General features: G+C 40.0%; 1 protein-coding gene across 8 annotated transcripts in view; it reads left to right on the forward strand.

Moving 5' to 3' along the window:
* Nucleotides 1-24,599, forward strand: part of LOC127453286 (receptor-type tyrosine-protein phosphatase U) — a 330,391-nt gene that overhangs the window by 245,156 nt on the left and 60,636 nt on the right. For all 8 annotated transcript variants that reach the window (XM_051719543.1, XM_051719544.1, XM_051719545.1 and 5 more), the window contains exons 11-13: nt 2,055-2,157; nt 2,359-2,632; nt 18,119-18,155. In XM_051719543.1, coding sequence (XP_051575503.1) covers nt 2,055-2,157; nt 2,359-2,632; nt 18,119-18,155 — 414 coding nt within the window. The remainder of the gene's footprint in view (nt 1-2,054; nt 2,158-2,358; nt 2,633-18,118; nt 18,156-24,599) is intronic.

Raw genomic sequence — 24,599 nt, forward strand, 5'->3', positions numbered from 1 at the left:
GTCTCAAAGAGAACTGACATCACTGTCATCGACACCGTTCGCAAACCGGCCTGACTTACAAAACAGCACCATATGCTGCTGTCTGCCAGACATGGCTCATGTTAAATCAGGATTTCTTTTTCCAGGACTGATGCAAAGATGTGTGTGTTCAGGTGTTCAGGTTCAGCATATTTGCCACTGGACTTGTGAATTAGTAGCAATAGAGATCTTCCTCTGTTCTTTTGGAAGCATTGTGGTTTTGTGTGTTGAAGGAACAAATCAATATCAGCCAGTATTCAATAGGGTTCAAGTCTACTTGGAATGTCTGAAATTAAAAAATTAAAAAAAACAAACATTTTGTCAACCTTGTCCTTTAGCCTGTGATTGAAAGTTCAGAGTTCCTTGCTTCCATTGAAACACACAAGATGCTATTTGTAACATTCTTAAAGGTGCACTCAGTAATTTTTTGAAGTATGTCGAAGTATGGCTTATACTGACACATAGTGGCCTGGATGCTGCATCATTCAAACACAGTAGTTATCAGTTACAAATTCCAATGTAGAAATTCATTATGCACAGTAAACCAGGATTAATTTAATTCATGAATGAAAATGTCCAATAACTGAGATTAAGTTACTGAGATTAAACAAATAGTATTTAGCTTGTCATGTGATGCTAACATGGCTGACCCCATGAGGCATCCCTGCCCCATGTAGAATAAAAGAGCTTTTATAAGGTTACTGATATGACTGAACTGTTCATCTCACATGAGTGGTCATGATTTTATACATATGTTTCAAAATTACTATTAATTTCTTTAGAAGTAAAACTTTTTAAATGAGGAAAAACATTGCTGAGTACACCTTAAATCAGGCTGGGATAACATTGAGGATCAGGTTTGCTCCCTGCCAGCTTGTGTACATGTTTTCATTAAAGCAAAAGGGCTATTTTTAATCCACTCAAACTGATATTCTGATAATGTAATTTGTAATAGAAAAAAAACTGAAAAAAATAGAAATAGATACATTTTCACAAGACATTTGAAACCCACATTTTATGAGCCACACTGCTCTCTCGATGTTGACTTTGGCCATTGAAAACCCCAAATTGGTCGAGAGAGAGAGAGGGAGAAAGAGAGAGAGAGAGAGAGAGAGAGATAGCTCTTCTTCCCCCACCCCCCAAAACACTTCAGTATGTGCACCTGTGGGCACAGTGTTCCTGGAGATGTAGGTGTTGTTACAGTGATAGATGTTGTAAGAATAGGTTCATGGCTTAGTGCTTGAAGTTTCTATGTATGGGGATAAATGCACACAATACCCCTTGTATGCTTTTTTGTGAGTGCATACTACATTTGAGCTTCTTATATCTCTCAGTTGCATGATATATATGTATACCAACATCGTGTTTGTGTTTTCAGCTGATGTGTCAAAGCATTGAAAGCCATTAGAGACCTCACTTGTATTGACGTGATCTCCTGCAGCTGCAATTTTACCCAACCTGCTTTTAATACCATAGTCATTGATTTCTGGCAGATTGTTTGGCTTTGCTCGTCAGCGTTAATTGATTGCTAATATTAAAGAAAGCATTATTGCTCAACACATCCATCTCTGGGGAAGAATGCAGTCCAGACTCAGATCCTTCTAAATTAGTTTCCCCTCTGTTTGCCCCACACGGACACCTTTTAATTATACCCTGAGTTCAAGTCAAGCAGAGGGACAGGTTTGGAGGAGAAAAGCTGTGATTTCTTATGTAGTGTTTCTTGTTGTAATGAATAAGGGTGGTCTTATTTCAGACAAAAATGTTTGCGTCCTTCATGAATTTTTTCTAATTAAAATGTTTAGCGATTTATTGTGCGTTTTAATAATTAATGTAAACTTTTCCTCATTTGGCAACGATTTAAAAGTTCCAAACAACACCTTTTAATTAGTAAGTTCCTGTTATGTTTACCACAAGCCTTCACAGAGTGTTTAAGTGAAGTTTTGTTTTAGAAAGTTAGTTATTTTTATCTTATTCTCTCTTTCTTTCTTTTTATTGCTCTCCATCACTTCTATCTCTCTTTGACTCTCACTTTCAAGCTCCTACGTTTGATTATGGGGACATGCCATCACCCCTGAGTGAGACCGAAAGCACCATTACAGTTCTGCTACGTCCAGCTCAAGGCCGCGGAGCTCCTGTTAGGTGAGGTGCATTATTTACTGTAACAATGCATTATTATTGTCATAACTGTGTTATTATGATACTATTACTGTGTTATTACAGAATGTCTTAAAATATATTCCATCAGGGACTGTTACCATTAACAATCTATATTAAAGCATCTTGTCATTGAGTGTTGTGTCATGTAATTGAATACATCACTGCGTGTGCTCATATACACAGTACGTATCAAGTGGTTGTGGAGGAGGAAGCCAGCAGGAAGGTGAAGAGAGAGCTTGGTGTTCAGGAATGCTTCCCCATTCCTACCTCTCATGGTGAGGCCCAGGCGCGTGGAGCTCCAAACTACTACACAGCCGAACTGCCACCGAGCAGCCTGCCCGAGGCCACACCCTTTACTGTGGGGGACAACCACACCTACAATGGCTACTGGAACAGCCCCCTAGACCCCAGGAAGAACTACCTCATCTACTTCCAGGCCATGAGCAACTTCAGAGGGGTAAGTGTCTGAAACAAGGGCTTGGATTTTCTTAATCCTTGACTTATTAACAAAGAGTGGATTTGTTGTGGAGTTGATTTGTTATAGGAGTAGGTTTATTATTAAAGGGTAAGTTCACCCAAAAATGAAAATCATCAATCACTCACCCTCACACCATCCCAGATGTGTATGACTTTCTTTCTACTGCTGAACACAATCGACAATTTTTAGAAGAATTTCTCAGCTCTTTAGGTCCATACAATGTAAGTGAATGGGTGGCAACATTTTGAAGCTCCAAAATCCACATAAGGGCAACATAAAGGTACTCCAGATGACTCCAGATGATAAATCCATATATTCAGAAGCGATATGATAGGTGTGGGTGAGAAACAGATCAATATTTAAGTCTTTTCTTTCTATAAATTCTTCTCTCTGCTCAGTCAATTTCCACTTTACTTTCACTTTCTCGTTCTCCTTCTTCTGTTTTTGGTGATTCACATCCTTTGCACCCTAATGGGCAAGGAGGAGAATTGATGACAAAAAATGACTAAAATATTGATGTCTGAACACATGGATTTAACCACTGGAGTCATACGGATTACTTTTATGCTGTCTTTATGTGGATTTTGGAGTTTCAATATTTTGGCACTCATTCATTTGCATTGTGAGGACCTACAGAGCTGAAATATTCTTCAAAATATCTTAATTTGTGTTTTGCAGAAGAAAGTAAGTCATATGATGAGATAATTTTCATTTTTGGGTGAACTATCCCTTTAAGTCATTTTCTGTATAGGCACATACCTTTAAAGTCTTGTTACAAAACAGCTATTGAACATTTCCACTTTGTTATTGCCCTTAAAAAAAGATACAGTTCATTTAACACAGCAGCAGGGCATGTTGTTGCATTATATGGGGTAAGTTGTCACAATGGAACCTGCCATTTAACAGGCTATTAAAGGCTTTTCAGAAACATGTAAAAAAAATCATGAAACTGTTAATGTAACTGTGACAAGATCTCTGACTTTCTTCTCAAGGAGGAAGCGAGGGCCGGGTAAAAGTTCAACACAAGTCTTTTATTTTACACACTTTTTTGTGGTCTGAGGATTCTGTCCATGAGCCACTGAAACATAGCCGGTGCCCCGAACAAACCAAAAGGAAGGGTGACAAATTGGTGTAAGCCAAATGGTGTGGAAAATGCCGTTTTTTTCACGGGATATGGGAGTTAAGGGGATCTGCCAATGTCCCTTTGTCACATCCATTGTCTAAATAAAAGAGAGCCGCGCCTAACCGATCGAGCAGTTCATCAATCTGAGGCATTGGGTACGCATCAAATTTAGACACCGCATTGACTTTTCTATAATCCACACAGAACCGGACCGAGCCGTCACTCTTCGGAACCAGCACCACCGGGCTGGCCCAGTCACTGTGGGATTCTTCTATTTCCCCCATATCTAGCATGGCCTTTAATTCTTCCCGAACTTTTTTTTGTGTGTGTGTGTGTGTGTTCAGGTAAGCGGTAGGGATGACTGTGTACCACTACCCATGGGGTGGTTTCGATATGGTGCTCTATGAGATTCGTACAACTGGGAAGACGCGAGAAAATGTTGGAAAATTTTTCTTGCAACCAGGCAACCTCCGTGACTTGTGAAGGTGAGAAGTGCTCCAGAGGGTAATCCCCAGCAGGGAATCCTCTAAGGGCTGGGGAAGCCGAGACTTCCCCCTCCCTTACGTCCTCCTGACGTGGAGCTGATGTAGATGGCCCTGGCTCAACCTCCCCAACCAGCAAATGATTATTTTATTTTTTTTTTCAAAATTGAATAGTGACCATCATTACAGGGTAATTTTGGATATCCCCATGCACACACCTTACCTTCACCCTCTGGCTTGTATCCAAAGCCTCGGATTGAAGCAAGCTTTAGTGAATGGAGGTTTGATTACAACCTGAATCCACCAAGGCTTGATATGTACCCCCCCTTAATACTCACAGGTATCCGGTATGCCCTGCGTTCTGTGGTGCATCAGGGACCCGGACCAATGTCTCCACCTCCATCGTGGGGCATTGGTCCCGGAAATGCCCAGGTTCCCCACAGCTCCAGCAGACCGGCCCAGACTTCATGCCCACACCTGCGCCAGCAGATTCACCAGCCTGTTGGGGAGAGCAGAGCGGGTTAGAGGAACGGCCCACGGCACCGGGGAACCGGTTTTTGGGGTAGGAATTCCCAGTTTCCGGGGAATAGGAACAGGATGAGGGGAAGGTGATGGGGAGGGAGGAGAGAGAGAAGAAGAGGGATTACCGCCCCCCCGAATACGGCGCCATATAGTCCTCTGCCAGCTGGATCGCCTCATCCAGCGATGGCGGGCAGTGACACAGGACCCATTCTGCCATCCCTTTCGGTAGTTGGTTTATCAGCTACTCCAGCACCACCAGGTCGACTACGACCATGGCGTCACGTTCTGCTGCCAGCAGCCACTGCCGGCAGGAGTCACGGAGCTGCTGGGCAAAGGCAAACATGCGGCCGAGCTCGCCCAGTGTCAGCGAGTGGAAGCACATGCGGAAGCGCAAGCGCTGCGGCCGACCCGTTGCAAAATGGCACGTATCAAGTCCTGATACCCCAGGAGGTTGGCGACAGATAGTTGTTGGGCTGCCAGTTGTGCTTCTCCTGACAGCAGTGGCAGCAGGCGGACTGCCCACTGGGACTCTGGCCATCCCGCTGCTTCTGCTGTATGCACAAACAGCTCCACAAACACCTCCAGGTCATCCTCTGGCCCCAAATTGCCCAGTGTGAAGTGGGTCATGGAGGGGGTGGCGCCTGAGGTCATGCCAGTGGAAGCCCCCTGGAGTATCAAGCTCCATAGCACCTGCCAGTCCTCTGCTTGAGCTTGAAGGATGACCTGGAATCGCTGCTCCTGTTCCTGGCGCAACTCAAGCAGAGCTTTTGGTGGATACTGGCGAGGGTCTTGATCAGCTCGGCGAAGGGTGAGGACTCCATGACGGCATAACTTCCTCAAATTCCTGGGTTTCAACACCACAGTGACAAGGTCTCTGACTTTCTTCTCAAGGAGGAAGTGAGGGCCAGGTAAACGTTCAACACAAGTCTTTTATTTTACACACCTTCTCATCTAACACAACAAGGTTTGCTTTTCAGCACAACACAAAACACACACAACACTCTGCTGTGTGTCTCTCTCTCTCTCCTCCGGTGGACTGGACTGCTCTTTTATACCCCTCTCAGCTCTCACTGCAAACACAAACAGCTGATAGAGATAATTTCCCACAGGTGTCAGTCCTTATTGTTCTTCCTCCCGTGGCCTCGTTCTCCACAGACATCGCTCGGCCACGCCCCATCACCACATTAACATACAGTATAAAAATATCAAACCATTGTTTTGGCCACCAAAATTAATTATCAACTTAACCCCATTAAAAAGGGACATTTGTCCCAACCTGACATTTATGATAATACCCTTGTCCTTAGAACACAATTCAACCTTTTGTTCAAAATGTACTTTTATTTTTTGCTATTTTTTTTTATTTTTTTTAAATGCTTTTATGATATTGTTTGATATTATTTAAATACACAATTTGGTTTGGAGGATTGCATTCACAAAAACTATTAGAGAAAATCAATATTTGTGCAATTGGACTTTTGATCGTAAATCTTATAGTTACTGAGATATAGAAATAACCCTTGTTATAACTTCCCTTTGTGACAGCTAGCCCGGGTCTCCCCTACATCAGCAAATTTACTCACTTTTAAAAGCTTGTGATGCAGATTTTTATTGATTTTTAACTCTTAGAATGTTATTCTTGCACACTTGTACAGATTGTTTCCAGTATGCACAGCAGGAGATAAAAACCAAAACCAGAGTAGAATTAGAGGAATAGTTCATCCAAAAATGAAAATTTGCTGATACTTTACTCACTCTCAGGCCATCCAAGATGTATATGACCTTCTTTCTTCATCAGAACAGGATTTAAGATTTTTAGGAATGTATCCCAGGTTTTTAGCTTCATCCAGTGCAAGTGAATGGACACCAATTTTTGACGGTCCAGAAAGCACACTTAGCCAGCATCAAAGTAATCCACACAACTCCAGCCAATCAAGTAATGTCTTCTGAAGTGAATCGATACGTTTGTGTGAAAAACTAATCTCTAAATAAAACTTTTAACTTTAAAAAATTGCTTCCTGTAAACACTCAATGCCTCACGTCACTGTCGCTGTTGGCGCGTTCACGCGAGAATTCAGAAGTTCCGCTCTGTTTACCACAGAGGAACGTACTTCACACGAGAGTTAGGTACATTCAAACATCTACAGAGAGCTGGCGGAAGCGCCGATTAAGGATAAAAACTTTTACATCTTGGATGGCCTGAGGGCGAGTAAATTGTCAGCACGTTTTCATTTTTGGGTGAACTATTCCTTTAATTGTGTGAAACTAAATCTGCAATTAGTTGGATCTACACAAACATTAGATAATAACTTGTTCTTATGGGATTTCTGTTTTTCTCCTCACACTCTTCACACCCAGAAGATACTGCATGCCACTGTCCCAAATTGAAATAAATGATAGAATATCAACACACTCCAGGCTTTTGGTGTTCAGACTTTGTTCAAATGGAAAAATGGAGGAAAAACAGCCCCCCATGCTCTCCATCCATGACTAGATAAGAGAATAAGCAACAAGGAATACCGTCTCGCTGGCATAAACCATTTCACAGGGATAATTGGGCACAGGTGCAGCTGATCAAAAATAGATCAGTTGGCAGCTTATGTTGTTAGGAAGGGCTGGAGCTGAGAAAGAGAATGAACTCTGTCTAGCTGTAAGATCCTGGAAAAAAGCCGGGGAGATGGGCATCTCTTGCTGCTCAAAAATTGATCGCTACAGGTGCCAAACAAGTTTCTTGCAAGGAAAGCACTCTATATTTTTCCGTGGTCAGAAGAAAAATATAAATCTGGGTGTCCGGTAGTGCATTGGATTAGATTAGATTTGATTAGTGCTTTGCCATTTGATGTTAATATAGTTTGTCGTAACTGGCAGTAGTCAATAGAGATCCACGACTAAGGCCAAACTGAATCTTCGCTCACAGAACACTTAAACGGCCATTCACAAAAGCCGCTTGTCCACCATCGGGCCAAACAGTTCTGATCGCAAAACCGTACCATTTCGTGCCGATCCGTGCCAGTTGGCGCGGTTACAATTTCTTTTTCCACTGTGGTGCATGAACCAGATGTATGAAACAGATCCGTCTGTTGGCGATGAAGAGAGGTGAACATTGGAGCGAGTGCGACGCGCTATGGAGGATGATAACATATTCCAGTTTTTAGGACTGCTTTTTCCCTGGTTTTACTCTGCTAACAAACAGCAAAGACATGGACCATGTCGCAAAAGGTAAAGTAAAGAGAAAATGGCGATAGGTTTACCATCATTTGCTGAGGGCTTGTGTTTGCCACCAGACACGAACATGCAGAAAGGTTAAAGTTCCCAGACTAGCTAAAAAGGTAATTTATTGACTAAATGTTCTATAAGTATTATATGAAAATATTATATGAAAATATATTGATGTATTTTGAATTTAAATGAGCTAGTAATCTACTTCCCTGACAAAAAAGGCATGTAGAAAAATAAATGTTGGCTACAATACTAGTTAAACCATCATGAGTGTGGTTAGCTAACTATGCAGAGAATTCCAGGCTGAGAATGGTTTATAGTCATACCGTGCCGAATCGTGCTCAAGTGGAAATGCTACTGTAACAGTTCCGTACCGTGCTTAGAACCATTCAGCTGATGGTGGAAAAGCGGCTAAAGTTCTACACATCTGCTGCCATTTATATTTTTGTTTATTTAAAGGAATATTCCAGGTTCAATACAAGGTAAACACAATCAACAGTATTTGTGGCATAATGTTGATTACCACAAAAATGTATTTAGTCTCGTCCGTCCTTTTTTTTTTTTTTTTTTGTAATCCCCAATTTGGAATGCCCAATTCCCACTACTTAGTATGTCCTTGTGGTGGGACGGTTACTCACCTTAATCCAGTTGCCTCCGCTTCTGAGACAGTCAATCCGCACATCATATCCCGTGGCTTGCAGTGCATAACACCGTGGAGACTCACAGCATGTGGAGGCTCATGCTACTCTCCGCGATCCATGCACAACTTACCACATGCCCCATTGAGAGTGAGAACCACTAATCGTGACCATGAGGAGGTTACCCCATGTGACTCTGCCCTCCCTAGCAAGCAGGCCAATTTGTTTGCTTAGGAGACCTGGCTGGATTCACTCAGCACACCCTGGATTCGAACTTGCGACTCCAGGGGTGATAGTCAGCGTCAATACTTGCTGAGCTACCCAGGCCCCCCATCCGTCCTTTTCTTTAAACAAAGAAAAAATCTGGGTTACAGCGAGGCACTTACAATGGAAATGAATGGGGGCCAATTTTTTGAAGTTTAAAATACTCACTTTTTCAAAAATGTAGCCACAATATGCATGTAAACATGATTTGAATGTGATAAAATCACTTAATAACCTTTTCTGTGTAAAGTTATAGCTAATTTTACAACTTTGTTGCCATGACGATGTAATGTGAACAAACCCTAAATCCCTAAAATTACTGTAAAAATGTAAACAACTTTAAATAGCTCAAATAATACGCGAGTTTCAACAGAAGAATTCATGTAAGTGCTTTTATAAAATTATAATCTTCAAATGTATGCCTTTACAGGGATAGTTCACCCAAAAATGAAAATTCTCTCATTATCAGAATCAGAATGAGTTTTATTGCCAAGTATGCTTACACATACAAGGAATTTGTCTTGGTGACAGGAGCTTCCAGTACACAACAATACAAAAACAGCAACAAGACTTTTAAAAAATAATTAAAATTGAATAAAAAATAGATAAATATTGAAAAGAAAAAAGTATATATAGAATAGACAATATATAAATATATACATACATACATACATACATAAATACATATATATATATACATATATATATACACACACACATATACATATGCATACATATACACATATATACACATATACACATATATGAATATATATACGTACATATACATACATACACACACACATACGTAGTGCAAATCTAAATACAAATCGGTTATGTACAGTGCAAGGGAATGTAATGGCAGAAGAGGTAGGATGTGTTGGATAATATAAAAAGACTAAGCTGTGTATTTCACATTAATTATTGCTCAAAGGGGCAGTTTTAACTGTTCATGAGATGGATAGCCTGGGGGAAAAAACTGTTCCTGTGCCTGATGGTTCTGGTGCTCAGAGTTCTGAAGCGTTGGCCAGAAGGCAACAGTTCAAAAAGTTAGTGGCCAGGGTGAGTGGGGGCAACCAATAATCCTCTCAGCAGTTCTAACTGTCCTTTGTAGTCTTCTGAAGTCTGATTTCGTAGCTGAACCAAACCAGACAGTTATTGAAATGCAGAGGACAGACTCAATGACCGCTGAGTAGAATTGTATCAGCAGCGCCTGTGGCAGGTTGAACTTCCTCAACTGGCAAAGGAAGTACAACCTCTGCTGGGCCTTTTTCGTCAATGTGGGTCTCCCACTTCAGGTCCTGTGAGATGGTAGTGCCCAGGAACCTGAATGACTCCACTGCTGCCACAGTGCTGTTTAGAATGGTGAGGGGGGACAGTGTTGGGGGGTTCCTCCTAAAGTCCACAATAATTTCCACCATTTGAGCGTGTTCAGCTCAAGGTTGTTTTGACTGCACCAGACAGCCATCTGTTTAACCTCCCTTCTGTATGCAGACTCATCGTCATCTTGGATGAGGCAGATGACAGTGGTGTTGTCTGCAAACTTCAGGAGCTTCACAGAGGGGTCCTTGGCGATGCAGTCATTGGTGTAGAGGGAGAAGAGTAGTGGGGAGAGCACACATCCCTGGGGGGCACCAGTGTTGATTGTACAGGTGCTGGAAGTGAATTTCCCCTGTCTCACAAGCTGCTGCCTGTGTGTCAGAATGCTGGTAATCCACTGACATATAGATGTGGGAACAGAGAGTTGGTGTAATTTAGTCCGGAGAATAGCTGGGATGATGGTGTTGAAAGCCGAACTGAAGTCCACAAAAAGGATCCTTGCATATGTCCCTGGTCTGTCCAGATGTTGCAGGATATGATGCAATCCCATGTTGACTGCATCATCCACAGACCTGTTTGCTCGATAAGCAAATTGAAGGGGATCTAGAAAGGGTCAATCTAGAAAGGGTTTTTAAGTTCCAAAAATCACAGACAATCAGCATAAACGTCATCCATATGCCTCCAGCTGTTAAATTAATGTCTTCTAAAGTGGCACGATCATTTTTAGTGCAAAAAGATCAATATTTAAATCTTTATTTACTCTAAGTTGAGCTTCCTGTCAGAAGAGGTACGCGCGTGGGACGTAATTGCATTGGCATTTGAAACGTAAGAACTGATGCACGTGAGTCACAGCCGGAAGAGCAGCACTGTTTACAAGTGAGAAGGAGGAATGCTGTACAGAAGCTCAGATGGTTTTGGTTTAGATCTGTTTTTAGCTCTTTCTTTTCTCACAATGATGCATTTGTGTGCTTATCCTTGATGTCTCAATCGAGAGGAGAACTTGAGATTACATCCACTTCATGGCAACAGTAATACATCACACGAGAGTCCTCATGATCTCCACCCTCTCTTGAAGCTTACCGGAAGCGATGATTTAAAAACTACTTAAATATTGATCTTTTTGCACAACAAAAGCGATTGTATTGCTTTAGAAGACATTCATTTAACTGCTGGAGTCAATGTATTGATGTATCGAAGATGTTTATGCTGACTGTCTTTGATTTTTGGAGCTTCAAAAATCAGATCACCGTCCACTTGGATTTTAAGGACCTACTGAGCTGAGATATTTTTCTAATTTTCTTCAGATGTGTTCTTGTGAAGAAAGAAAGTCATACACCCCTGGGATATCATGAGGGTGAGTAAAAAATGAGAGAATTTTCATTTTTGGGTGAACTATCCCTTTAAACCCTCCAAAAATTGGCCCCATTCACTTCCATTATAAGTGCCTCACTGTAACCTCGATTTTTCTTTTTTTTTTTTTTTTTTAAAGGAGGGATGAGTAAAAATTATTTTTGGTAGTTATCAACATTATGCCACAAATGCTGTGGACTGAGCTTAACTTGTATTGAACCCACAATATCCCTTTAAGGTAATGTAGTTTGTTTCAATATGAAAATAATTTGTCTTTTCCCATGCCTAATATGCTAACTATATGTTAGCCTCATAGTTTAATTTCCATGACTTGAACTGCGCCTTGCCCTATCAATTCTGCCGGTTGCAGTCAGGGGAGGACATTTTGCACTTCCCGTCATGTGCCGAACCTAAATCAGTCAGAGCAGACCGTGCAATGTTTTGAGGTTTAAATTTTACGTATCATAACCAGAAAATTGAAAAGGTTTTGTGCTGCTTAAAACAGTACCTGTGTCATGATTCACTGTTGTTTGCCTTGTGTTTCTCCCATCATCTGTTCCTCCCGGACTACATTTCCCATAATTCCCTGCCCTCATCACTGCCAGCTGTCCTTGATTGTCCTCACCTGTGTTTCATTAACTCATTAGTCTTTGTGTATATAATGCCCTGATTTTTGTTCAGTCCTTGTCAGTTGTTATATGTTTTGACCTCCTGTTCATGGACCCATTCCTATAGTAGATGTTTTCTCTGTTCCTATGTTTTTACCATCGTGGATGTTTCTTTTGTTCCTGTGTTTACCCTGTTAATTTGTACTTTGTTTACTTTTAAATACTATTTCGCTGCACCTAGATCCAGCTCTCATGACTTCCAATACATTATAACCTGCTTTGTGAACAAGAAGGAAGTCCAATCAAAGCCTATATTATTTTAATACCAATGATGGAGTCGATATTTTTAACCATTTTTAATAGTATTTTATGAATAACCATGATATTATTATGATAAACAAATATAACATACTATATGATATAAAAATCATGTACTGTTAAGGGTACACGTATTTGTGAGAGTTTAGCGGAACAGAAGGTGTCAGAATAAACACCTTGGTAATGGCTTACTATCATACTACTCTTACTATTTCTGCCATAGATTGATATAGCAGAAGTAATAAGAGTAGTACGTGTAGTATGCTATTGCGAACTCAGCCCATGAAACATATGTTACCGTTTTCTTCGGTGAGTCATCGCAAATAAGCTATGTCGTCATCAGAGCTTGTGCATCCACTTTGCATCAACTGTGCTGGCTCAGCCAGATGGCTGGTCTCGCATCTCCTTCTCTGTACTTTGATGGCATATGTCACAGTGATGACGCGGTGGTGCATCTAAAGTCAGACAAAAGTTCTAACCGACATGCACTCCTTCAAGTCAGGTGCTGATTGGTCTGCGCAGCACTGAATGAAGTCGTACGCACCTGTTGCTTTCTTTAAGCACCTCGACTAGTTAGCAACAGTTCCTCAACCATTTGCATGCGTTTGGGGCGTGACTACCTGTTTGACAGTGGATGTCAGGAGATTGTTCAGGAAAACTGTTTGAAAACAGTAATTATTTTTGCAATTCTGTCTAGAAATTACAAACTTCACCTTTAAATAATTGGGTTAATGTGATCATGGTTTCAGCTAGCAATAAGAGTGTGGTAATTTCAGGTCCGTTTAACATGATTTCCGCATGTACAAGTCCTCCTAAAATCTGTGAAAAAAGTGTATAGATTCCATCTGGGCCTATCCATGACCCACTTGGAAATGGGAGCCTGATCATGCTGCCCACTCGCCTGTGTCTGTCTAAGTACTATATGGTGCTACTGCTGCAATGCCAACACACTTCTGGGCATGCTTGATTCTCATTAGTTCAATCCTGTAACTGAAGGATTTCAAGGATGAAGGACACAACACATGGGACTCTACACAAGCCAACTGCCATCTTGAGGAGTCTACTTCTCCAGCTCTTGCCTTCTGATTTCATGGTTATTAGTTACTTGATTTATACAATTATCTGCTATTAAACCTCAGAGCATTTCAGGCTTGTGGAAGTGAAAATAATTTTTTAATGGTCCATTTAGATTTGACACCAGCTTGAAAACCTCATCCTCATAAAGATGTGGATGACATTTAGAGGAAGTTTATCTCTTTGGCTCAGTACCTGGAGGAATGGTTATGCCAGCACAGCTCATTCCAGTCTTCTGAAATGCAATTCAAAGACACAAAACTTGGACGGACTTTACCTAGCGTTGACAACAGGGTTTTGGCGGCCTTTTAAGGAAATGCGTCTGTTGACCTATCGTACAGACACAAACTCCCTGCCTGCTGAAACCCATCAGGACTTCTCAGTCTTTACAGACTGAAAATGCACCTGTCAGCCAACCCATTGGGGGTGTACCTCCCCCTTGGTTTCTCTCTTTTGACTCTGAAAACCGAGCGCTCGGCTCATGCTCCTTTGGGTTCTCCAGATTTACTTGACCGACCTTTAGCTAAATATTCATTTTATTCGGCTATATTTTATGCTGCAATAACTGCCATAAAGGCTGTCTAAACGAAAGAGAATGTAGCTCAGGAGAGTAAGCTAACCTTTAGCACTCCCTTGTTCCCAATTTTAGTTGTTGTGTACAGACTTTTTTTTTATACTCAATGTGAATAAACAATGCTAATATACTTTGCTTTGCCTCTTGGCCAACTTTATAGCTTTAAGTGGCTTTAAAGCTTTTGGCAGCAGTACAAAGAAGAAAGTCCTCCACTGCTTTTTTAGCCATTATTCTAGCAATTATAGATAGCCATTAGAGAGCTGTGAATGCTGTCAGTAATTGCTAACGAGTGATAAATATATACAGTATAAAGAAATACTTGAAAGTTTTTTGATGCTTGGCTGTTTACAAAAGGCTGTTGTCTCCCTGCCCTTTGATATTTACTTTTTATCCTTCACTTCCTTAACAGCCCTTAGAGGCAAAACAAAAAGAATGCAGCTGTCAGGCATTTTTTGGGTGTAAATTTCTCATTGTTGACCTGTTCTTGCAGGGTGTTATGAGATTCACTCATCTCTTCTCTCTCCATCTCTTTCACTTTTTCTTTCTTTCTCTCTCTCCCATGCGTTTACCCCGTCTCCCTCCCACTCTGAACCAAGTATGTGCTTTCTAATAAGTTATTTTCTCCTGCCTCCCCGGGTCTGTTATATTTATAGTGCTCATAATTCATTTACTTAGCTTGAGTTTGCTGACAGATCCCCTTTTGCAGTGGCTGCCATGACTGTTCCCACAAATTTGATTAAATAGAGCAGGGAAGCTTAAAGCTTTGTGTCTGCGTCTGTCTGATCAAAGCTCACTGGCTGTCTCTCGTCTGTCATTTGGGGTCACTCTTTTCTCAAACGCATGGTGAGCTATGTGGTCTTAAGGTTGTGACATCTAAGACCGGCTTTGTGCTAGAAGAGAACATACACTGTTTGCTTTATCCCTGTGATATGCTCTCATGGGAGAGTGTGTATTGGGAACCATGGCACAGTTGCATCTCAATGATGGCTGTCCGAGCAGATAAAGATGGGACTCTCGTAAAGCCTGGATTGGCCTAAATGACATTTTTAAGCATTTGGATCTTTAAGGGGGACTGAAATATCCATGCAAGTCCCTTTTCACTCTCTTTAAATATCCATGCATGTCTGTCTCTAGCCTTGTTGTACTTCTTACCCCCCTCCCCTTTCATTTTGAATGTTTTCTGAAAAGATATAGGGTTATGATGGGCTTTAGGAGCCAAGGCAACTTGAAATGGATTTTCAATTAAAAAAGTAATTTAGCCCCAGTTTCAGTAGAGGCCTCTCACTCCTTTTTGCGGATGAGAAGATTTGCATAATTGGTCCATAATGCTAAAATTAGCATCTGTATATCTTAATTTGATAATGCATCGTCTTGTCAAGGTGGCGGGATGGAATTGGATTACAGGCTTGGATCTCATTAGCGTTATTTGACAGAGGTCGTTTTCGTAACACCACTATGTCATCAGCTGTGATTTCAAACAAATTAGGTCCTTTTATATTTCTCTCCTAGTTGGAAGTCATCTCTCCTGCTACTTTTATCCTCAAATTAAGTTTTCTTTACATTAAAGGCTTCTATCTTTCTTACCACACGCATGCATGCATGCACACACACAGCTATCTAAATGGGGATATATCATAGACTTATATTGTTTTATGTTAAGTAAGTTGATATTACTACAGACTAACCCTAAAACTAAGACTAAACCCTTTTTTTTTTTTTTTTGCATTTTATTTGTAGAAAGGAGAAAATGGCTCTAATGATTGTAAATACAAAACCAGTACACTTATACTGAACTTAGTACATTTATGTTTGAAATAAGAGTATAATAATATTGTCTAAGTGCAATTCAACACAGTCATCAAAAAGTGATTTTGCATTGGAACATTATTTTCATGACACTTCATGTCGTATTACTGTAATGCTTAAACAAACATTTTACTTTTGAGTTTTATTACTCAAATTCTCAATAGAAATTCTTATTAGATTCTCATTAATGTAATAATTCTTTATTGTAAACAGCAAAAAAAGAAACGTCCCTTTTTCAGGACACTGTATTTTAAAGATAATTTAGTAAAAATCCAAATAACTTCACAGATCTTTATTGTAAAGGGTTTAAACAGTGTTTTCCATGCTTGTTCAATGAACCATGAACAATTAATGAACATGCACCTGTGGAACGGTCGTTAAGACACTAACAGCTTACAGACAGTAGGCAATTAAGGTCACAGTTATAAAAACTTAGGACACTAAAGAGACCTTTCTACTGACTCTGAAAAACACCAAAAGAAATATGCCCAGGGTCCCTGCTCATCTGCGTGAATGTACCTTAGCCATGCTGCATGGAGGCATGAGGACTGCAGATGTGGCCAGGGCAATAAATTGCAATGTCCGTACTGTCAGACGCCTAAGACAGCGCTACAGGGAGACAGGAAGGACAGCTGATCATCCTCACAGTGGCAGACCACATGTAACAAAACCTGCAGAGGATCAGTACATCCGAATATGACACCTGTGGGACAGGAACGGGATGGCAACAACAACTGCCCGAGTTACACCAGGAACGCACAATCCCTCCATCAGTGCTCAGACTGTCCGCAATAGGCTGAGAGAGGCTGGACTGAGGGCTTGTAGGCCTGTTGTAAGGCAGGTCCTTGCCAGTCATCACCGGCAACAATGTCGCCTATGGGCACAAACCCACCTTCACTGGACCAGACAGGACTGGCAAAAAGTGCTCTTCACTGACGAGTCAAGGTTTTGTCTCACCAGGGGTGATGGTCGGACTCGCGTTTATCGTCGAAGGAATGAGCGTTACACCGAGGCCTGTACTTTGGAGTGGGATCGATTTGGAGGTGGAGGGTCCGTCATGGTCTGGTGCGGTGTGTCACAGCATCATCGGATTGAGCTTGTTGTCATTGCAGGCAATCTCAATGCTGTGTGTTATAGGGAAGACATCCTCCTCCCTCATGTGGTACCCTTCCTGCTGGCTCATCCTGACATGACTCTCCAGCATGACAATGCCACCAGCCATACTGCACATTATGTGTGCAAGACAGGAATGTCAGTGTATTGCCATGGTCAGCGAAGAGCCCAGATCTCAATCCCGTTGAGCACGTCTGGGACATGTTGGATCGGAGGGTGAGGGCTAGGGCCATTCCCCCCAGAAATGTCCGGGAACTTGCAAGTGCCTTGGTGGAAGAGTGGGTAACATCTCACAGCAAGAACTGGCAAATCTGGTGCAGTCCTTGAGGAGGAGATGCACTGCAGTACTTAATGCAGCTGGTGGCCACACCAGATACTGACTGTTACTTTTGATTTTGACCCCCCCCTCCCCCTTTTTTCAGGGACACATTATTCCATTTCTGTTAGTCACATGTCTGTGAAACTTGTTCAGTTTATGTCTTAGTTGAATCTTTTTATGTTCATACAAATATTTACACATGTTAATTTTGCTGAAAATAAAAGCAGTTGAAAGTGATAGGACGTTTCTTTTTTTTGCTGAGTTTATTACAGAAGGAAAAAACACTGTAATACAATGCTTTTTGTGGTATTATATATCATAATTTTTTTCACATTATAGTGAATATTTGTTTTTTAATTTTTTATTTATTTGTTTATTTATTTATTTTAATTTTTTGTAGCATCACATTTATAGGAATGAGAATGTAATCGTGTTGCACAATGATCAAGAGAAATTCAATGCAGTCAAGGGACAAATATATATTTCCAAACTATAAGTAAACACACTCATATACCAACTCCTATTAATGCCAAGGTGAGAATGAGATGCAGTGCTATTTCTGAATGTATTTGTACTTTTATACTGGCATTCATGCTGTTGATGAATCAGCAAAAGTCAGTGGGAGCCCATTTAACATCACATCAGGTAACATGCAATATTATTTCAGCTGTTTGAATATTCCCCACAGCGTGAAACTATATCTTAACAATCTCTCTTTTCTCTGTTTTCTCACAGGAAACAAGGATAAACTGCATCCGCATCGCCCGTAAAGGTGAGTCATTCATTCAGTGCTGATGATAAAGAATATGTTCTTCTTCAAAGTACTGTGCATTGTCTTCCTGAAGCAAAGAGTCCAAAGTATAAGGTCAGGCTGGAAAGTGTGGCAAATGTTTGAGTATACCTTGAACATACTGGCAGCTTTAAAGTGAATTTAAAGTGGTCTTTTATAGAGACCAACATATCATAGAGATTTGGAGGTGGGTTCTTTTGGCTTGGGCTAGAAAGCAACCACCCAGATCACCCTAGCATCGCAGCAGCAACTTTTGCACAGGCAAATCCTAAAAGAAAATAAAAAATATATATTTGCTCTACACATACTCAAAATGCATTTGCCTGGAGGCAACAGCTTTTCTTATATGTCATCAGTGTTCTACCTCCAGATCCCCCTGGAGCCAACAGTTTGCTGCTGGTGGAGTTTGTGTCAGTGTTGTTTGTTCCTCATTCCAGACTAACATCAGTCCAGGCTTTGGTATCAAAGTGATTCCACTCTTCCAGGCCAGTAGTCCAGCTGTGTGATCCTTGCTCAAGACTCTCTGTGCTGTACCACTGAGAAATACTCTGGAATGTGTCACTAGCTAATCTTTCTTGTGACCATGTGTGCTCTTTTTTTTTCCAAGAGTGCTCAGATTTCTGATATGGGTTGCAAGTGTGCATAGTTTCCCTAAAGGGCAGAGCAAAGTGTACAGCTTAAAAGTGGTGTATGTTTGTTTGATGTCAACAAACCAGGGAATCATCAGCAGGAATCTGGTGATACAGTATGGTGTTATATGGATATCTGTGGTACGATAATGTTGCAATTATTATGTTAAGTGAATTGCAACTGTAATCATTTACTTACTTGTTTCTCGTTCATCTTTATTGGACTTTAATTGGTGCTTTGCACAAAAAGTGCTGAACTCCCTAAGTTAATAACGTAAATGAAAACTGTTGTAGTCTAGCTGTATGGAAGATCTGTTAGGAAATCTTTACAAATTATACAAGTTATAGACTCATTCTGAGTTGCCATTTTGGTCACACAGAAATGATTGAGCGTTTGTTCAGCTAATATTGCAGTACGATTAATCTTTTCGCACACTTGAGTGGTTGTCAATTTATTTTGCCCAAAAATACTAGTATGAAAAATTATCTAAAAATACAGATTCTTGATGTTAGAATACAGATACAGTACATTATTGTGAGACAAAATCTTAAAATGCTTTGAAATATAACTTTTTATCCCCCACCTCTTTGTGTCTAGGCACACATTTACAAATTTGTTCCCATATCCACCTCCCATTACTCGTCTGGAGACAAGAGCAGTAAGGAAGAACAGATCACTCTTTCATCATGTTTATTTTGGGTGCTCTAGTAGGGGAGTGAACTGTATCAAAGCAGATTTATCCTGGTCGAGCAGTGTCGGCTCAGACACGCTGCAGGACGAGGGCAGACAGATCAGTTCTCAGATCCATGTCCAGCTGGGAGAAAGGCCTTCACTTCAAACACCACTGATGGAGTCACCTGTGCCTGTCAATACATGCCACTACTTGTCAGAGCCCTCAGAGAAAGATGAAAGGCTTCAGGAGGCATGAATTCATGTCAGGACAACAAGAAAGAACCACACTCCATTTCATCAAACGCTGTCATAGCTGAATGTGGGTAGGGCAGTATTTATAGTCTACAGCATTTGTTGCTAGTGAACAGAGTCTTATGGTTAAATCAACCTGGTGGACCAAAAGTCTTCACTTAGAGACTGAGTAACCTGACTGAGGGTGACAACTAGTCTAGCATGACTGCAGGGCAGAAGGTTTGGTCCACATTGCAGCTTATTCTGGGCAAGAACCATACACTTAGACAGGAAGAGATCTTCCAATGACAAGTGACCATTCATAGCTCATTTTGCTTTTAAATGTCGCTTTGAAGTGGGTCTTTCTGGAATAGATTGTACCACAATAATAGACTGGCGTGAAAAAATAATTTAAATAATGATGCCTCTGCGAATGGCTTTATAGAAAACAATTGAAAGATTGTGGAAAATGGGTATAGACTAAGTACAGACTATTTCACAAAAATACTCAGTTCTGATAGTGGATATCTAAGTAACTTGCTACTAAAAAAAAACTCTGGGAAATATTGTGAAACTTTGGCAAATCTAGTGATTATTTTACCCTCAAAAGTGCTTGATGTATCAACCTGTTACTTTGTAAAGACAACTTTGTTTCCAAATAGACTGTCAGCCGATCAGATCAGATTCTGTTTTTGTGTGCAATATGCAGCAGACGTTCAGTGAACGGACGACGGACAGTCTGTGGGTGTGCCATCTAACACTAGGTGATGACTTGTCTTCCGAGCATGAAGTCAAGAGACAACAGTGGACATTTTAGGACTGTCTCATCATCCATCTGCTCAGTGGGCACAGAAATGGACACAATCACACATATACACAGTTTGGATGTGATTAATCGCCTGCCAACATATTGATAAACAGAATGGAGCTCTTTCCACTCCTCCTCGGTGTTAAACGGGAAAGAATGATTAATCAAATTAGTCCTTAAAAACAGGAAAACAAAAACCCACTGCATTAATTTTCACCCTCTGTTCCATTAACGTTTCGTCGAGGGACTCTCATAAAGGTCTAAATAATTGAAGTTGGAGTATTTCTGCATAACAATACAATGACTGAATCGATGCAGAAAATATATCAGATAAAAAAGCACATTGTAATTCACAAAATAGATAAAATTATATACAAAGGCATCCGATTACTCAAAAATACAACCCACAAGAATGACCAGCACAAAAATAAACATTTTAAATATCTTGATATAAAGTCAGTTATTGTTAAGAAGTCTGATACTTATCGTAGTAGAGTTACTAGAACAAATTGTTCTTGTTTTTGCTTAAAGGGTTAGTACACCCAAAAATGAAAAATTCTCTCTTCATTTACTCACCCTCATGCCATCCCAGATGTGTATGAATTTCTTTCTTTGGCAGAACACAAACGAAGTTTTTTAGAAGAATTTTTCAACTCTGTAGGTCCTTACATGCAAGTGAATGGTGGCCAGAACTCCAGATTGTCCAAAAATCACATACAGTATGAAAGCAATCTGCACGATTTGCATTCTTCATGCATATCAAAGGTGGAGATATATAGTAAAAAAGGACTTACATATTGATCTGTTTCTCACCCACACCTATCAAATCACTTCTGAAGACATGGATTTAGCCACTGGAGTCCTGTAGCTTAGTTTTATGCTGCATTTATGTGCTTTTTGGACCTTCAGAGAGTTCTGGCCACCATTCACTTGCATTGAATGGACAGAGATATTTTTTTCTAAAAATCTTCATTTGTGTTCAGCAGAAGAAGGAAAGTCGTGCGCATCTGGGATGGCATGTAGGTGAGTAAATGATCAAATAATTTTAATTTTGGGTGAACTGACCCTTTAAGTCAAAAGTTCCATAAAACCACCCAAGATGAGGGGATTTGGCTGTGGATGATTTCTTGCATTTTCATTTAGGTGTCATTTCTAATGGCTTGAGCTTTTCCAATGTCATTTGCAAAACCTAGAAGAAATATAGCCTGTTAAAAAATACATAATTGTGGGTGTAGCATTTTATTGGCCACATAATTGCCCTTGTCCTTTTAATCAAAAATCATGGTCCAGAGGTCAACCGATATCTTGATGTGCACAAAATGCAACATAATTACAGTCTTATAAAACTAAGCTGCTGAGACTCCCTTTTTAATGTACAGGTGACAGTTTAATTAACAGTCCCTTGACAGTATTCACAGAACAACAGACTTTCATTGTAACTTCAAGTGCTAATTTCCACTTTTGGGTACGCTCAGCAGGTGCTCACTTTAATCTTGAAACAAATTTCATGCCTGTGATTGGCTTAATTGATGTTCTGAAAAGAAACTCAGCATGATGATAAAAATCTGATCAGGCTCGCATCAAACATTAATGGATGTTTTCCCATCTATATTTCATGCACATGAATAAATTTTTATACCTCATTAAGATCTCGTGATTTAGCTGTTATGGTATAGATTACACATGAAGCTTCATTTACATGAGTTTCTTATGGAGTATTGTACTCACATACAGTATCTACTGCCAAACTCCTGTTATGAATCAGTGTCTTTGTCTTGTTTTCCAGTAAAATACGTAAACATCCTTGAAACAAAATAAATACACCTTTTAAGCAATGTATTATGTATTTTCTCTTGTTCTATTGGCAGATTTTTATTTTTTTTAACTTATTTTATGCCTTACTTTTTATAGAGGTTTATGGTTTATTCTTAAAACAAGTGAAAAAATGCCCCAAGACAAAATACACTGACATTCAAGATTGATTCTCTTAAACAACTCTTAATCTCCCATGCAGTGTTACGATGTGTAGATATTTTTTTGCTGTAAAATAAGAAAAATACTGTTTCAAAGTATATTTATGAGCTGTTCATAGTAAAAATATGAGTATCGTAGAATCACACATAACTTAAATGTTTGTTACTGTATACAGTATGTAGACAACTGCTTTAAATACCTTTTTCTGTTGGACAATCCACTGCCATAACCCCAGTCAACAGAAAGTGGACATGAGCAAAAGCTCCTTCGGTTTCTTTGCTATTCTGAGTGAGCTATTGCTGTTACAGAAATATCGGGAAGTTTTGAAACTGCTCTGGGCTGTTGATGGAGCAGAGAGAGCCATAGCTAACTCTTTTCCTTGCCGCCCCACATCCCTCATTACACATGCTTATGACTTATTTTTAGCTTTGGCCTTGCATGCAGCAGACCTCTTTCCTCAGGCCTTAGCTGACTTTCTTTGTCTCAGAGCCCTGTAGCTTTTAGGCCTCTGAGACTTTAAAGAAGAGCTAACACCAGACCCAGAAAATAAGCAGATCTCTAAACTCCTTCAACATCACAAAGACGCTCTTTCCACCCGCTGTGCTTTTGACTAAACATGGACATGGTCTTGTCAGAAAGTAACTGACTATTAGTTTAGTAAGCTATTTGTAGGTTTCGTCTAGCCAAAGTGTGGTTGGAAATTACACTCAGTTTCTTTAGTCAATTGCACAGGAAGGGGATGTTAGGCCATGTCACTGGATGTTTTCATATGTGTATCAAAATTTTTTCAACGAGTCGTAATTTGTTGTGTCTCACACCTGTTTGCCTTTGCCAATTAAATGGATTGTGTAACAGCTGAAAGCCTGCCTGAAGGAAAATGTTTGAATAATGACACTTGATGACAAATAACACTGCATCTCAAGGCTTTGTCTTCTCTCATAATTCCTGATATGGTTCTAATTGATGTAACCATAGAGCCATGGCTCTATGGTTACATCATTTAGAACCATATCAGGAATTATATGAATAACCCATGACATTTTCTGTTTACAAAAATTTTGTGCCAACCCAATTGAATTAGAAATTTTTCTGGGTTCAGTGTTAAGGTTAGTATTTTTATACTTTGTGCCAAAAATAAAAATCTATCAAAAGAGTGATCACACTGTGATATTCCCATAACAGAGTTAAAATTCTGAGCTTGATGAGGCCAATATAAGTGTAACTGTAATTAAATACTTGATAAAGACTAATAAAGAAACCATATTGCCTTAGTTGGGTTGGGAACCTAGAACTGGTTCTGTTCCATTTAAAAACAAAACAAAAAACTGGAATGATTTTCATGACTTTAAGTCATGTAAACGGTTCCGAAACATGCAATATTCAGAATACTCTGACAGTGTTTCATGCAGAGCTATTCAGAGGCAGTGCTGCTCCACTGCAATCTACAGTGTGCAACATGGAACAGTTTTAGAATTTGTATTTATTTTTATTTAATATATAGTTAGTATCAATTATTGGATTCTAAAAAGTCTGTGTAAGTAATCCTTACAAGAATTGTATCACATTAATTTGTGATTTGTATATCTGCTCTGTCGAAATCTGAAATTATGTCATCATTTGGAATCAGGCTGCAGAGAGCAAAAAATGCAACAAGTATTGCATATGTTATTTCCAAACAATTATTTCTAAAAAGTACTAAAAGAATCATTAATGGAACCATTTCGGAATCAGAATCATTAAGAGGAATCGGAACCAAACTGTTGAATTCCTTACTATTCCATCCCTATTTTTGAGAATGAACAATCCAGTTCCCCTGTCATTTGGAAAAACAGCATTTCTCTTCTGCTGCCTTTGTTTAATTCTTAAAACCTTTTTAGTGCTTATCAAACTTTAATTTTGTATTGTTGTGAATAGAGCAGAACAAATAGATTTCCAGTAAAATGCCACATACTCACTAGTTCACATAAACTCACAAATATCTGCACAGTATCCCCATATTCACAATATCCCCACACAAGCATGTGTGTGTAAAAAGAGTATAAATAGCCCAGCTGCTGCCAGTCCAGGTCAGGGCAATTTGCCTCAAGCTCCATTGCATATGTACACTTTCT

Source organism: Myxocyprinus asiaticus, chromosome 15 (genome assembly GCF_019703515.2).
Source record: "Myxocyprinus asiaticus isolate MX2 ecotype Aquarium Trade chromosome 15, UBuf_Myxa_2, whole genome shotgun sequence".
NCBI classification, from domain to species: domain Eukaryota; kingdom Metazoa; phylum Chordata; class Actinopteri; order Cypriniformes; family Catostomidae; genus Myxocyprinus; species Myxocyprinus asiaticus.